The 14,723-nt window shown below is 44.6% G+C and overlaps 1 protein-coding gene and 1 pseudogene across 1 annotated transcript; both read right to left on the bottom strand.

Moving 5' to 3' along the window:
- Nucleotides 1-102: 102 nt before the first annotated feature.
- LOC119356570 (receptor kinase-like protein Xa21) lies at nt 103-2,189 on the bottom strand. The gene has a single exon (XM_037623544.1). It carries the CDS (start codon nt 2,175-2,177, stop codon nt 828-830), a length of 1,350 nt encoding a protein of 449 aa, XP_037479441.1. The 5' UTR covers nt 2,178-2,189; the 3' UTR covers nt 103-827.
- Nucleotides 2,190-4,126: 1,937 nt separating this feature from the next.
- On the bottom strand, nt 4,127-5,964 carry LOC119356569 (annotated as a pseudogene).
- Nucleotides 5,965-14,723: the final 8,759 nt, after the last annotated feature.

Genomic DNA, 14,723 nt, shown 5'->3' with positions numbered 1-14,723 from the left:
GTTTAAACTGGGCAAACCATCCTTAACATTTCCCCCTTTTGCCTTTTCTACCAGTACTATTTTAAGCAGACAGGCTGTCCCATCGAAACTAGTATCTGAGGGAGCGCAGAGCCGCAGACTACACCGAATTTTGTTAACAAATGGTTATTTGCACGTTTGCAGTTAACATCAGGGGCATGAAACGGGCAGTTGACAGGTCTATGTTGATAGCAAGTGCCGTCCCGTCTTCATGGACTGTCAAATGGTGCAACCATGACATGATGTCAAATGTCACCTTTGACGAGTGTCACTTCAACCTATATATTCTGTTTTCATTATGTATATGGAAAATAGGCAGTGGAGTCTGCTCTGGGGAGCACATTTAGTCCATAAAATTCGAGAACTAAATTGAAATGTGTTAACAAATTATAAAAAACAGTGCTTGACTTTCATTGCGCATGTTGCGAGAGGTAACACCCGATGTGGTCTGCCCGTCATGGGGTGCGGGACTGCCCCTGTGCACGCACATCAGTTGCCTGCTAGTAGGTTGTGAATTTGCGATGCAGCACACAATTATAGCATCCAGGCCACAGCTGCTACCACACTGACGCCAGGCAATTTGGTTTTTCCCAAGGCTTTTGGTGTTGCACATAATGAAACACAATTGTTGTAATCATAATAGGATATTAATCCAGAAAGGCAATGCAAGCTGGGGTATAAAGTGTATTACAATTACATTCTTAGAGAAGCTGGGTCATTTTATCAACAGACTCTAATTGCACCTCCTTTTCTTCTTTAGCTCCTTTGAGAAGCCCGGCTGACAAGTCTCTTAAAAGAAGTTGAGCTCCTCACTCTCCTAGATCACAATGGATGATGGGCCTCCCACTATCATGATGCAAATAGTCCAATGCATCTGCTATGTTAGTAGCTATGCTTATTCTTTGAGCTAGGCCTAAATGCCTTCCGGCTGCCTGATTCTCTTGATGATGCAACCAAGTGTCCAAGTTCCCATTGGGCATGAAAGCATAGATTAGAGCTCTGAAAGCATTGCCTTTGTTGTTGATTGCAGAGCATTCTGTTATGAGAGGAACAATGTTTCTGTGACGAATGCCTCTCAGTGCTTTGCATTCTAATGCAAAACTTCCTTCGGCGCCTGGAATCTCAAGGTCAAGTACCTTGACTGCCACTTCCGTTTTGACTTGGCTCAAGTTGCCTCTGTACACTGAACTGTAACTTCCTCCGCCAATCAAGTTAATCTCAGAGAAGTTGCCCGTCGCTCGAGCTAGGTCCCAATAAGAAACTCTAGGGAATTTCTCCCTGAGAGAAGGCAACAATGAAAATGTCGCTTTTGGTGTCTTCTTATAGATTATAAAGCAAGTCAGCAGTGCAAGTGACATGAAACCAATTAGGGGGAACAACAACGTAATCAAACGATAGTGTCTTCCTGTTCCCGGAGAGGCTTCTGGGCATGAGGGCACATGGAAACCAGTTGCTCGTCCACGAAGTCCCCAGTTGCCATCAAGTGAAACGTTTGCGGGGTGCTCAAACAATCCATTTGTTGGAATTTCCCCTTGGAGATGATTATAGGATAGGTCTAACTTGCTGAGAGATTGAAGGTCACTTAGAACTGTTGGGATGGCAAATGATAAATCATTATGGGAGAGGCTGAGCATGTCCAAGCTTAAAAGGTTGCCTAAGGAGGTTGGAATGACACCCGTGAGATTATTGTGGTCCATTTGGATGGTTATGAGGCCCTGACACTGGCCCAGATTATCAGGAATTTTTCCAGAAAGTCTGCTAGAAGAGAGTGATAGTGCAATGAGTTGCTTAAGCTCACTAATTTTTGGAGGTATGTCACCTTGCAGATTATTATAGCTAAGAGCAACTCTAGCAGACCCCACAAAACGCCCCGGCTCGCAAAATAACCGCCAAATTGCGGGTCGGGGCCAGAAAATCTGCACGAGCAGACCCCGCATCCCGCCCCGGCCCGCAATTTTTTTTGCGGGGCGCGGCAAATCTTCTCCCCCAACCTCTATCTTCACGAGCTGGGAGGCCGACCCGAGCTCAACCCCTATCCGCGCGAGATTTGGCGGGAGGGACATTTCCGCGCGGCCCTTCCCGCTCCCCGCATCCTCCGCCACCATTGCCCCCACTCCGCAAGCTCCGACCGCTCTTCCCCGGCCGTCCGTCGTTGCCATGGACGACCCCCTGCTGTCCCCCGTCACCGTCGAGGTCGACCACGCCCCTTCCGCTCGGGTGGATCTCGTCGCCGGCCAAGTTGGCCCCGCCGCCGTCGCCCAAGCGGCAGGGCAACGTTGTCATGCAGGGCGGGAATCCGGCCGCCCCCGCCGCGATGGCCCGCGCTCCGTGCGCCAACGCGGCAGCGCGATCCCGGCCGGCGGCGGAGAAGGTCGACAAGGTCGTGGGCGTAAAGCGGAGGAAGGTTCCGGCTTCAAAGAAGCCACATTCTTCAACCTCTCGCTCCATCCCGCCACAAGGAGGTGCTCCGGCGATGCCGTTCAACGGTGCCCCCCACCCCCCGCGAGCGAGGTGTTCGACGAAATGGCCGGAAGGTATGCGCCTTCGGTCTTGGCGATTCCCTTTCATTTTTCGCCATTATTCTCGATAGCACGTGACTTGTTATCGTTCGCTACAGCGGTGGTTCGAACAATGGAACAACCGAGTTCATGAACTTGTTGGACACGAACGCGGTTGACATTGATCAAGCCCCTTTCGAACCATTCAAGTACAATGAAATGGAGGCCGGCGTGGATGATCATGGTTGTGCGGACGAATTGGAGGAGATCGAAGCGGAAGCGTTTGAGCAATCGCAAGCAAAAACTGGGAAAAGCATAAGATCGAAGAACTACACGATCTTGGAAGATCAAGCTTTGATTCAAGCATGGAGTGCGGTGTCTCTTGATGCTACCACGGGTACATCTCAAACTTACAAGAGATATTGGCAAAGGATCGAAGATCAATACTTCCGCATTATGGCAAAGTATCCCAATAGGACTCCACGCACATTTCGGTCGCTTCAAGGGCGTTGGGAGAACATCAAGCCTATGTGCAGCCGTTGGGCAGCTTTCTTGGAGCAAGTATGCAATGCACCTCCAAGTGGCACCGTGGAGTCCGACCATGAGTTTGTTTTGCCTTTGTTCAAATTGTGCATCATCATATTGCATCATGAGAAGTGATTGGATCACTTTGTGTAGGAAAAGATTGCTCAACATAGATACAAGGACATGGAAGCTTCGGAAGGCAAAATTTTCAAACTAGAGCATTGTTGGGAGTTGCTCCAAAAGTGCGAGAAGTGGAAGTTGATCGACAAAGAATCCCCACCAAAGAGAGGCTCACTTACAAACATGGATGAAGATGAGGATGATGATGGCCCAAGAAATTTGCACAAGCCCGATGGTGACAAAAAGACCAAAGAGAAGATGAAGAGAGAGCAAGAAGCATCAAGCTTGAGGGAGAAGATTGATGCCATGTTGCAATACAACGAGTCGATGTTGTTGAAATCATTGGAGATCAAGAAAGAGTTGGCCGAGAAGAAGGCGAAGGAGAAGCAAGAAAAGTGGCAGTTGCTCAAGGAAGAGGGGCTGCGCAAAGCTGCCATCGAGGAGAGAAGAGCACGAGCCGCCGAAAACAAATCAATGTCCATGTTGCTCGCCGAAGAGAACAAGATCATGTCAATGAACCGCAATGACATGGACGACCTCACCAAAACATGGCATGATATGGCAAGGAGGGAAATCTTGAAGAGAAGAATGGTGGCGTCGGCCGGTTCGTGCTACAGTTCCGGTGATGTTTTCTCCGCTCCATATGGTGGCAATGTGGATGATTTCCGTGCGGGAGTTGGAACAAGCGCCGGAGGTGGATTCGGTGGCGCCGATGAACTCCAAGGTGGACTCGATGGCGCGGAGTGAAAATCGATCAAGATGATGCCGGACATGGGCGCAAACCTTTTGCAGGGTCCTCTTTTGCGTTAGCCGTAATGAACTTGGCTTCTATTTACGTGTAAAACTGTTTGTGTCGTTTGAATTTGAACTTGTTTGTAAAATCCTATGTCAAATGCGAGATTTGCAGTTTATCTGTTTGCGGGTCGTCACGGTGGTGTCCAAGCAGAACCCGCATAGCCGACCCGTAAAAAAACATATTCCGCGAATATACTTTTTTACGGATCCGTTTGCGGGGTCTGCATCTGTGCCAGCCCGCGCCGGCCTGTAAAAGCTGTTTTGCACGAACTGCAAACGCGTTTTGCGGGCCGGCGTTTTGCGAGGTCTGCTAGAGTTGCTCTAAGGTCCAGCCTTGAGAGTTGTGGAAGTTTTCCCAATATGGGAGGTATGGGACCTTCAAATTCGTTTTTTGCTAAAGAAAGTATTGTCAGTCCTGAAAGGTTGCCAAAAGATGGTGGAATGGACCCGGCGAAGTTATTTTCATGAATATCTAAGGATTGTAGGTTTCCTAGACTCTCCAACCATCCTTCAATTGTACCAGTTAAACTGTTTTCGCTAAGATCTAAATCGATTATGCTACTCAGGTTTCCTAGGCTTAAAGGAACTGTTCCTGATAGATTGTTTCCACTCAGTTCTAGGTGTGTAAGTTGAGTTGACAACTTACCAACGGAATCTGGTATGGCTCCTTGCAGCTGATTATTTTCTAAAAAGAGCATAGACAATTGACTAGAGTTTGTTAGTCCATACAAAGATTCCCAGCTTTGGCTGTCCCCTGATTCAAGCTTGTTATACTCTAGGTTTAGTACTGATAGGTTTAGTAGCTTTCCAAAACTAGGGATTTCTCCAACGAAACTGTTATTTGATAAATCGATAAGCTGTAGCATTGTTGCATTGCCTAGCGAAGCTGGGATATGACCATGAAGCATGCTACTGCCAAAGGTAAGACTTTCCAGGTTAGGGAGGGTATCACCAATGTCAAGTGGCAACACCATTTCTAGCATATTGGAATACCCGTCTAACACTGCAAGCGAGGTCAGATTGAAGATTGATGGTGGTATTGGACCTGACAGCCTATTACCACCAAAGGCCAAGACGAGCATGTGGGACAATCCCCCAAGTTCACCAGGTATGCTCCCCCCTAGTTGGTTATCCTGAAGGGTAGGTCCTAATAACTGGGTGGCGTTGCTGATGCTTGGCGGGATGACCCCGGTGAGATTATTCTGAGAGAGATCCATAACAATTAGATTGTAGAGCGAACCAAATTTTGCGGGGATTGGTCCTTCTAGCATGTTTGTGGAAAAGATATATAATCTTTAGTTTTGAACAGTTTGTGAGTGAGTCAGGAATTATCCCCTGGAACGAATTGGATCTCAGGTCAAGGAGGAACAGCTCCTGGAGCTGGTTCAGGGAAGGTAACTGGCCGGAGAAGCTATTGACGGACAAATTAAGTGTCTGAAGGAACGTCAGGTTCCGAATAGAGGGACTGATCTCGCCTGACAAGCTTTTGCCGGCGAGTTCCAGAGCGGCGACGCGCCCTGCATTCCCTGGGCTGCAGCTCACACCCGTCCAGTTGCAGTAGTGGACGCTTCTGTCCCAGGATCTCAGGCTTTGAAATCGAGCAACGAGCGCATGTCTGTACTGTTCTCGTGATTGACTATTGAGCAATTGATGTTGCCAGCTCCATAGAACAGCAGCAGCAGAAACGCCGCCGGTAGAATAACCATGCTGCGTATCCTCAAGGATTGCTCAGTTACCTGCATAAATACATACAGAGCAATGTTCACCGGCGCCCGGCAGAGCTAATTACAAGGGCGTCCGTGACAAACCACCGCAGAACTCAAGTGCTACGTCTGCTCTGCTCACAACCAGAGTTACTTAAGGCTCTAGTAGCTGTGTATGTCAAAATAAGATTATGTAACCTCTCACAGCAAGAAGCAGTCAAGAACAGAGACTGTAGCGTACCTCTGCTCGTTGACAGGAGCGCGCAAAACGGCAGCTTCCGCAGCTTGGCTTTGCCGGTAGGAGGTTTGTATGCATACGTTTCAAATGCTCGGTAGCACACCGGTTTAAATGCAGTTTTTACCGCAGGTTTGCGCCACACACCGTACTGTCAGCAGCACTCACCCACTCACGCCTTATCATCTTAGCTTGACCTGAGTCAACGGAGCCTTCCACTCGAGGTCTCCAGCTACTTTTCTCCTGCCGCTGCTGTCTATCGCTCCTGCTTGAGCTGGACAGTTTTGTTGCAGTATGCATGTCCAGCCTCCATGTATTCCAGATCTATCTAATACTCTCTTGGTCCCAAAATAAATCTCTCAACTTTGTACTAAAGTTAAGACATTTATTTTGAAACGGAGGGAGTAGTATGTCTTTACTGGGCCACATGTGTAACGGCTTACTAGTCCGAGCCGTCGTGATTATCATGCATTCTTTCGGAACCCTGCTTTTCTTGGGTCAAGTAGACTTGTAATGCGCTCGTTGTAGACAACATTTGGATGAGCAAGTGTCGTTTCTTGCACGGCTATATACACTGACAGAAATACCATTCAAATAGAGGGAACAAGTATCTTGGCAGACCCGCCATTCGATGGAAGGGTGAAAGACGCTTCGGCTTCAACTTTGAAGATTATAATAATCCTAAAACCTAAAAAGTGCTCGGCTCGTTTGTCTTATAGAGCACACGCGCTCGACCACCGTCGGATCTAATCACGCTTGAGGGTGAAAACTGCCGAACGGATATACAGCGGTGGAGAGCCCCATCTTTCTCTCTCTCTCGTTGACCCGCACGTAGTCTGGGATGAGAGGGCGGAGTGGGCGGTGCTGTGCAGTTCCACCGTCGCCCAAATCCGTCGCCACCGCGGCGGAACCGCCAGAGTTTGGGAGGCGCGAGGGTGGACCCCACGTGCGCGGCCGCAGAGCCTCTGTTCCTCATCTCTCTCCTTCGAAGCAGGGCGGAGGAGGGTGACGGTCGCCGACGACGATGAGTTTATTCCGGCAAGCGGGAAGGGGGTTCTCCGATCAAAATCAGTGATGAGCATCGTCTACCTCGTCTTTTCATGCGCTTCTCTACTAGATGCCCCGGGGGAGGTTCTGTGATAGGATACTGTCGATTTCACGGGGGAGGGGCAGCAGGGGGGGGGGGTCGATTTTTGTTGTGTGATACACCACGCGCGCCGGCGGCCGGATTTTTGGTTGCAAGGGACGAGCATTTTCTGACATTTTTGGGGTAATGGGATGTGGCTCTGCGGCCTGCGGGGTTCGAAATAGAAGTGGCGAGTTGATGTCTTCAGTTCACCATGATTGATTTGTCTGCCATTGTGCATCTGCAGATCTGCAGCGGGTGTACAAGTACAACACCTCCGGGCTGAGCTGGATTTCCATGGAGCGACCAACGTCGTCCGCCGCACCAGCGCTCTATCCACGAGCGACCCACGGACACCGGCGAGTGCTCCCGTCCAGCTCCTGGCTCACCTTCTTCAGCCTCGCTTCCAACTAGTGCAGCCCACACGGCGTCAGCGTCCGTACTGCTAGGTGTACAACACAACTCCGCCTCGGTCCTAATAGTTCGCGAACCTCGTAGTGCAGCAGCTCCTCGACCGCGTGCACCCTCTGCATGCGCCGCCGCGAGAATTGCAAGCTCCAGCCTACCTACTTCTCCTCATGGTAGGCGTGCACCAACTGCTAGATGAAATGGCCTGCTAAATTAAAGTTGGAAGTAAGAAGAGGATTGCCACATCGAAATAGGAGTGGCGAGTTGATGTCTTGGAGTTGTAGTCATGTAGGTGCCTGACTTTTTATCCGCCGATGCTTCTGATTTTTGTTGCCTTAGTATAATTTTTACTGAAACCATGTTTTGCCTGATTGAGTACAACAATTATATTACTGAAAACAGAGGCAGGCTAGGCGTATTTGTTGATTGTTCTGGAAGCAACGGCAACAACAATTGTTTACTTGCAACTTTTGTATTACATACTGAAATGTTTTTGGAATAATAAAAAATATAAATGAACGCAGACCCACTGGCCGTTCCGGCTGAAAGATGATGCACATCAGCCTCCAGAAGCAAGGGAGGTGCTAGAATTCGACATGGAGGGGAGGTGCTAAAACAGTATGCATGCATGATGCATGTGGTCATGTTCTTCGTCCACTAAAGCCTAGTACCGTACTGTCAAGTTGCATAATCATTCTAGGGCTGAGTTGCTGGGTGGAGAAATGAAACTTGTATAGTTATCTTATATGATGTCTACTTTTTTCAAACAAAGAAAATAGACTGAAAGATCTAAATTGTTGACATGTGATGCTATGACCATCAGATGGTTTGCTGGTCCTTCTCTACTTGTTATGTAGATATACTTGTATTTTTTCTGCCCAGACTTCTCAAGGCTTGTCTTTTTTTGTACTACACATAGCTGATTGCTTTAGTGTTTTTGCAGAGGCTCTATCATGAGTTACCTGACATGTACATATCTCGTCTAAAACTTTTTTTGTCTACTATTTTTTCGCTAGTTAGTTGTCTGAGATGGTTCCAAAACTTGCTAGTAGAGATATGTACACATAAATACTTTTCCTTGAAGAATCAAGATCGTGCATGTCACCTTATGTGGGGAGGGTGTGGTGTTCCTTTTTCAACATAGATCCATATACCTTTCTTTTAGTCTAGGTTTCACATATGCCCTTTTTTGCTAGCTTTGTTTCATATGGTTTTGTTCAGTTTAACTTGTTTTTCCTACTTGATTTTAGTTAGTTGCCTGAAACGGCTCAAAACTAGAAGCGGGAGATGGCACAGTGACACCACCTTCATTCGTCTCCATGAGGTAAATCCCTTCTCTTCTCCATGAGGTTTGAACTACTTTTTTGGGAACGACAAACCATTGCTCTGCCTCGAAGTCGGCATTACCTTGGCGATGTTTAAGAGGGTTGCGGGGTGGATAGTTGCCAGGTAGAGGCTACTAGTTACCAGATATTGGGGCGTGGGTTGCCAAATCTGCGGCTTTTTGAGCTTGACACTAGTGTGGTTCCCCCCTTTTTAACAAAACTTGCATAATAATTGATTAGTAGTTGCTTGTTTCTGCTTTTCAAGTTGCCTAATGTTTGTTATTTAGTTGCCTGACTTGGTTCATAATTTGCATTTAATGGTTTTGTTACTTGCATGGCTTTGAGTTTTACCAAGATTTGGCCAATACTCTGTCGGTAGTTGCCTCAGTTAACACATGAACTTTACTCATGTGTTATTTTTCCTTCACATTTTCATCATATGGTTCAGGACTTGCTAGTTCCTTCTAGTTAGTGTTCTTGAATTTTCATACAAGCCAGCTGAATATGCATTTATGGTGATGTTTTTTTTGGTGGAAAAAAGGCTGGGATGAGCAAAAGCGCAATTTGGGAAGAACAACCTGCCGCTGCTCCTGACCATAATTCATCTCCTTCCATTAAAGAGCAACAAACTGATGAGGAATACAACAAGTTGCGGGTAAGCTCCCCCCCTTTGTTTAAACATCCACATGGTTTTTTTCGGCACCTCACACACATATATCGAAGTTCACAAACACAACACACATGTAATCACTTGGACTAAAATCTAGGGGTTAGAACCATGCACTTGACACAGAACAAGCAAGTTGAACACAAATGATGGGTCACATACAAATGTTAGGGACAGACCTAGGGGGGAGGGGGAGGGGGAGGGGGAGGGGTTGCATGTCAGGCAAATCACACATGTAAAACAAGCAAGTCACATTCAAATGTCAAGCAAGTAACATACCCCAGACTAGCAAGTCACATACTCAACACTAGCTGGAATTAAGCTCTTTTTATTTTCCCATTTTCAAAACACCCACATGGTTTGTTTGACATTTTCAGTAGGACTTGCTTGACATTTGAATGTGACTTGCTAGTGTTAAGTATGTGACTTGCCTACTGTGTTTTAGGCAAACTCTATGACCTTTGCATGTTTTTGAATGTGTGATTTACCTGACACATGCCATTCTGCTCCGGAGCTTAGTTCCATACTGTCTAGGGGGATCAAGTGTTTCTTGATTACCCTTTTTGCATTTGTACTTGCCTAGAAAAACATCAGTACTTGCCTACAACTATTGTTTTCAGTGATTACAGTAAAACTAAATATAAAGAGGCCAGTAGGTCAGTTAATGACAACATGTCACAAATTGCTTAACGGTAGCACTTGATTTACTTGAACAAACCCGTAGAAGTTGCTGCCCTTTTTCCAGGCAGAACCATTTTTGTACAAAAGCAAACTAAAAACGACGGGCTTTTGTGATTTTGCTTTTTCCCACCCATTTCATTTTTCTCTTAAAAGTGCCCCAAATAGTTGCTCACACTTTTCTCCTTTTCACATCAAATCCTAGCATGCATGAGCACACAGGAGTTGCTTCACATCAAATCCTAGCACGCATGAGCACACATGAGTTGCTTACTGGCAACACTGATTTTGCTTAAACAAACCTTAGAAGTTGCTGCTCTTTTCTGTTTTTCAACACACTTGCGGTACAAAAACAACCTAAGAAAAACATCAAGGGGTTTCTCTAATGTACTCCCTCCGTTCCTAAATATAAGTCTTTCATAGATTCCAATATGGACTACATACGAAGCAAAATGGGTGAATCTACACTCTAAAATACGTCTATATTTATCCGTATGTAGTCCATACGTCTATATTTGAAGTGTTGTTTTCGTGTGAAAGTAATAGTACTAGCACATAAGTTGTGTTGGTACTTGGTAATATTGAAAGGTTCACCATTTTTGTGATAAACTCTATGTACCCTATTTTCTAGCCACATATTGGATTAGATGGTGATCTGTTGAGATATGGGAGTGTTGATTTTTTGGTGAAAAAAGGTGTGTTGGAACCCTAAAATGTTTTCCATATCACCCCTTCTAGTTTGCCCAAATTTAATTGAAAGTTGCTTGCACCATCAATTAATCTAAGTTTAATGTTTTTACTAGAGGTACATATCGTACATGCAACAAAATGCTTTAGTATTCACGGAAGTTGCTATATCACGAGGTTAACTAACCTACATAGAAATAGTATTTGCCTAATCACTTGGTAATAGTTGCCTACATGTGATTAATTTATTGCATGTACCAACAGTACAGTAGCCGAAAATGATCAATAAAACGAGAAGGGGTCAACTCAAAGATGCGACATCCACACCCATTGTTATTCATTGGTTGGCCCGGTTTACGCAATCTATCCGAAGATTTGGTCTGTACCTTGATAGAGGTGGATAGGTAGTTGCTAGAGATAGGTAGTTGCCAGATATGCTGGCGCAAGTTGATAGGTAGTTGCTAGAGATGCTGGCGCCACTGGCCCAGGGATTCACTCCCGAGAGCTTGTGCTTTTTTTCCGCGCAAAAACTCGCCCAACACATGATAGATAGTTGCTAGAGATGCCGGCGCGAGTTGCCCATCCACTCCCGAGATTGATGAAGTCTCGCAACTCACGCAATTAGCTAAAACAATCATGCATAAACTTGTTGCCAGTGAAGCCACACATAGAAGGCAGTCAACCAACAGTAACTGAATAATCAAGTTCGACACCAGATATAGGATAGATATTCATAATCGATCAGGCAACACCACACACATTTTTCAGGCAACTCACACCATTAGCACAAGCAAGCCACACAACATTTTTTCATATCAACATGCATGGTACAACCCACAAAAAATATCCTATATCAAGTCAAAACTGAAAAGGATGTCAAGTCAAAGGCTCAAGATTTTTATGCACACTTAGAAGCTTCGCCAGCCACTCCCCGATAAAGCTTTGCACAACCACAAAATATATCAAATTTGTTTAATCTTGCCTTTCTTGCCAGTAGTTCTTTTTTCCTGAAACTTATATGCATTTTGTCTACATCTCGGCAGTACTTTGACTAAAAACTTTGTATGAAATTTTTCGTGAAACTTACACAAGAAGCTTTCACATGCAAATATGCTTTACCAGGTGAAATCTTGCTCCCCAGCCACCACCATGTTGTTTCAATACACCACCATGTTGCCTACATCTCAGCGTTTTGCATGTTACTTGGTTAACACAAGTGTGGGTCTACATAGGGATTCAGATTGCACTTGTCTTGACGATTGTCCCCACTTTTTTTTGCCTTCGTAAACATGACCTCATTTTGTTGATTGACATGAAGTTGTTCGAAAATAGAATAGTTTGTTGCACACATCCACCCAGGGAGTTGTATGTCACACATCCACCTAGGTAGGAAAAGAGTCGGTATGCTTTTTTTTGTGCAGAGGACTTGCTTGTTTGTTGTACTGATGTTGCCTAAAGCAAATGGTAGCAGTTGCTTTCTTTCTTTTCTATTTTCCCACGTCATAAAATGTCACAACTTGCTTACACAGTGGCAGTAAGTTGCCTAAAGGATTCCAACCAAGTTGTTTTAGATCCATATACAAGGTTCCTTAGTTTTTATTTCTCCCCACGTCACACAGCTGACATAACTTGCTTACATAGCGGCAGTAAGTTGCCTAAAAGATACCCTTCAAGTTGCTCCTTGTCATCTATATACAAGTTATTTTTTCAGAACTTTATCTTTTTAATTTCTTCGTCTGAACCACAAAAATTGACACAATGTTCTGTTTACTAAGTTGCAATATGTTGGCTCACAGATACCCATCAACATGAGTAGTCAGCCATATAACACATTCGTCTTAAAAATGACCAAATTTGCTTATACCATGCAGTAACTTGCCTAATAGACACCCGACAAGTTGCTTCCGCATCCCATATATAAGTTCCTTTTAGTTAAACCATATCCTTTTGCTTTTTTGACACATTACTAACCACAAAATCCATATATCTACTAGTGATTTCTCATTTTTGTACTTTTTCTTTCTCTCGCATGAGAGTACACAAAAACACCCAAAAAGGACACACCATACATATATCTAAGAAGTTATGTGTTTTCATTTTCGTTTTGTATTTTTGTAGGACCCATAAAAAATAAACCTTTTCAAGCTATCAAAGTAATACCCAAGGAAACCTCTACTAGCTACCATTAGCTACTCTCTGGGTAATTTCTCACCCCTACTCTAAGACTTGGTTGTTTTACTATCTAGATAATCTAGTGCTTTTCAAAACAAATTCACTAAAACTTGCGTAAGGGAACTTTAGTGCTTGACTATAGTTAGTTCCAACAGTGACAACAAACAACAAAAAATTTGCTTAATGGACAGCACTGTTTTTTTTTGTTTAAACAAACCAACTACTTTTGCCTACAAATTTCTTTTTTTAGAGCCCGACATGTCATCACATGACAAAGAATTCAACCAATTTTTTGATTTTAAAATCATAGCACTGATTTTTGCTTGAACAAACCAATTACTTTCATCTACACTTTTCTTTTTTAGAGCCCAGCAGGTCAGTACATGTCAACAAAATCTACATATGTTTTGCTTAATGGTATCAATAGATTTGCTAACAACCTCACTACTTGTCTATAGTTTTTTAGGGGGGGGGGTACATTTGTTGCTCACTTCAACCCAATTTCTTGCTTAAAAGTATTCAAGTTTTTATTTCTGCACTACCTGACAACTCTTGCTCACAATCTTTCTATTTCTGCACATAATGCTTTCTAGCACCCATGAGCACACCGCAAGTTGCTCACTGAAACACTTTTTGCCTAAATAACCCCTATAAGTTGTTGCTTTTTAATTTCTAACACACTTGTTCCAAAAAAAATCTAAGGAAAAACAAGAGTGGTCAGGTTAGTACATGACAATAAATCTATAAATTTTTGCTTAATAGTAGCAATGAATTTGCTTAAACGGCCTCACAACCATCCTAGAGTTTTTCTAGGGGACACATGATTTGATTACTTCAAGCCTCTTTTTTTTTGCTTAAAAGGTCTCAATTAGTTACTCGCATCTTTTTTTGCACATTAAGCCTCTAGCACCCTGGAGAACACATGAGTTGCTCGTCGGTAACACTGTTTTTGCGTAAACAAAGCGTACAAGTTGTTGCTTTTCTATTCTAACACTTTTGGTTCAAAAGAAAATCTATGGAAAACAAGAGGGGTTTCTCTGGATGTACAACAAAACCAATAGTTAGCAGAATTAGATTATTCCTGCCTACAAAAAGCACTATAGCTGCTCACCTTTCCTCCCTTTCCCTATGTTTTTATTGCAACAGAGCGCAGTACGAAACATTGCAGGAGATTACAACCATGACGAACAAAGGTGAGAAAAAAATCACACTTTTTTCTCTTGATCTCTTTTTTGGCTATAGATTTGTAGATCAATTTCTTCAGTTTTCAACCTCTAATGGCGCAACCATTGCAGGTCCTTCTGATGGGGTGGAAGAAGAAAGAAGAGGGAGAAGAAGAAGGGTGTGGGGACAGCTAGGGACCGAAGAAGAAAGGAGTGAGGGGCAATGTTTTGGTGAAGCACGTGAAGGGAGGGAGAGAAGCTGGGTGGACGGAGGGACGTGGGAGACGGTCAACCCTTTCCTCTCCAAATTTGGACTGAGGGGGGACCAAAACATACCAAATATGGGAGGCTGCCAGGGGGCACTAGCGGGCACATGTTTGCCCTCTAGAGGCGTCCTATAATAATTCATAGGATATTGCTAGTTGTCGTGGTGCTAAATCTGACGGTAAGAGGGGAAGGAGAAAGGAGCTTATCTAACGAGACACAGTGGGTGACACAAGATTGTATACAGGTTCAAACCCTTCACGATGAAGGTAAAGACCTTAGTCCTGTCTCTGGGAGTTGTTCTTGCATATGAGACTGAGATTATACAAGTTACGAACC

Source organism: Triticum dicoccoides, chromosome 2A (genome assembly GCF_002162155.2).
Source record: "Triticum dicoccoides isolate Atlit2015 ecotype Zavitan chromosome 2A, WEW_v2.0, whole genome shotgun sequence".
In the NCBI taxonomy this organism is placed as follows: domain Eukaryota; kingdom Viridiplantae; phylum Streptophyta; class Magnoliopsida; order Poales; family Poaceae; genus Triticum; species Triticum dicoccoides.
The sequence above is the reverse complement of the archived record's forward strand: the minus strand, read 5'-3'. Positions and strand labels throughout refer to the sequence as shown.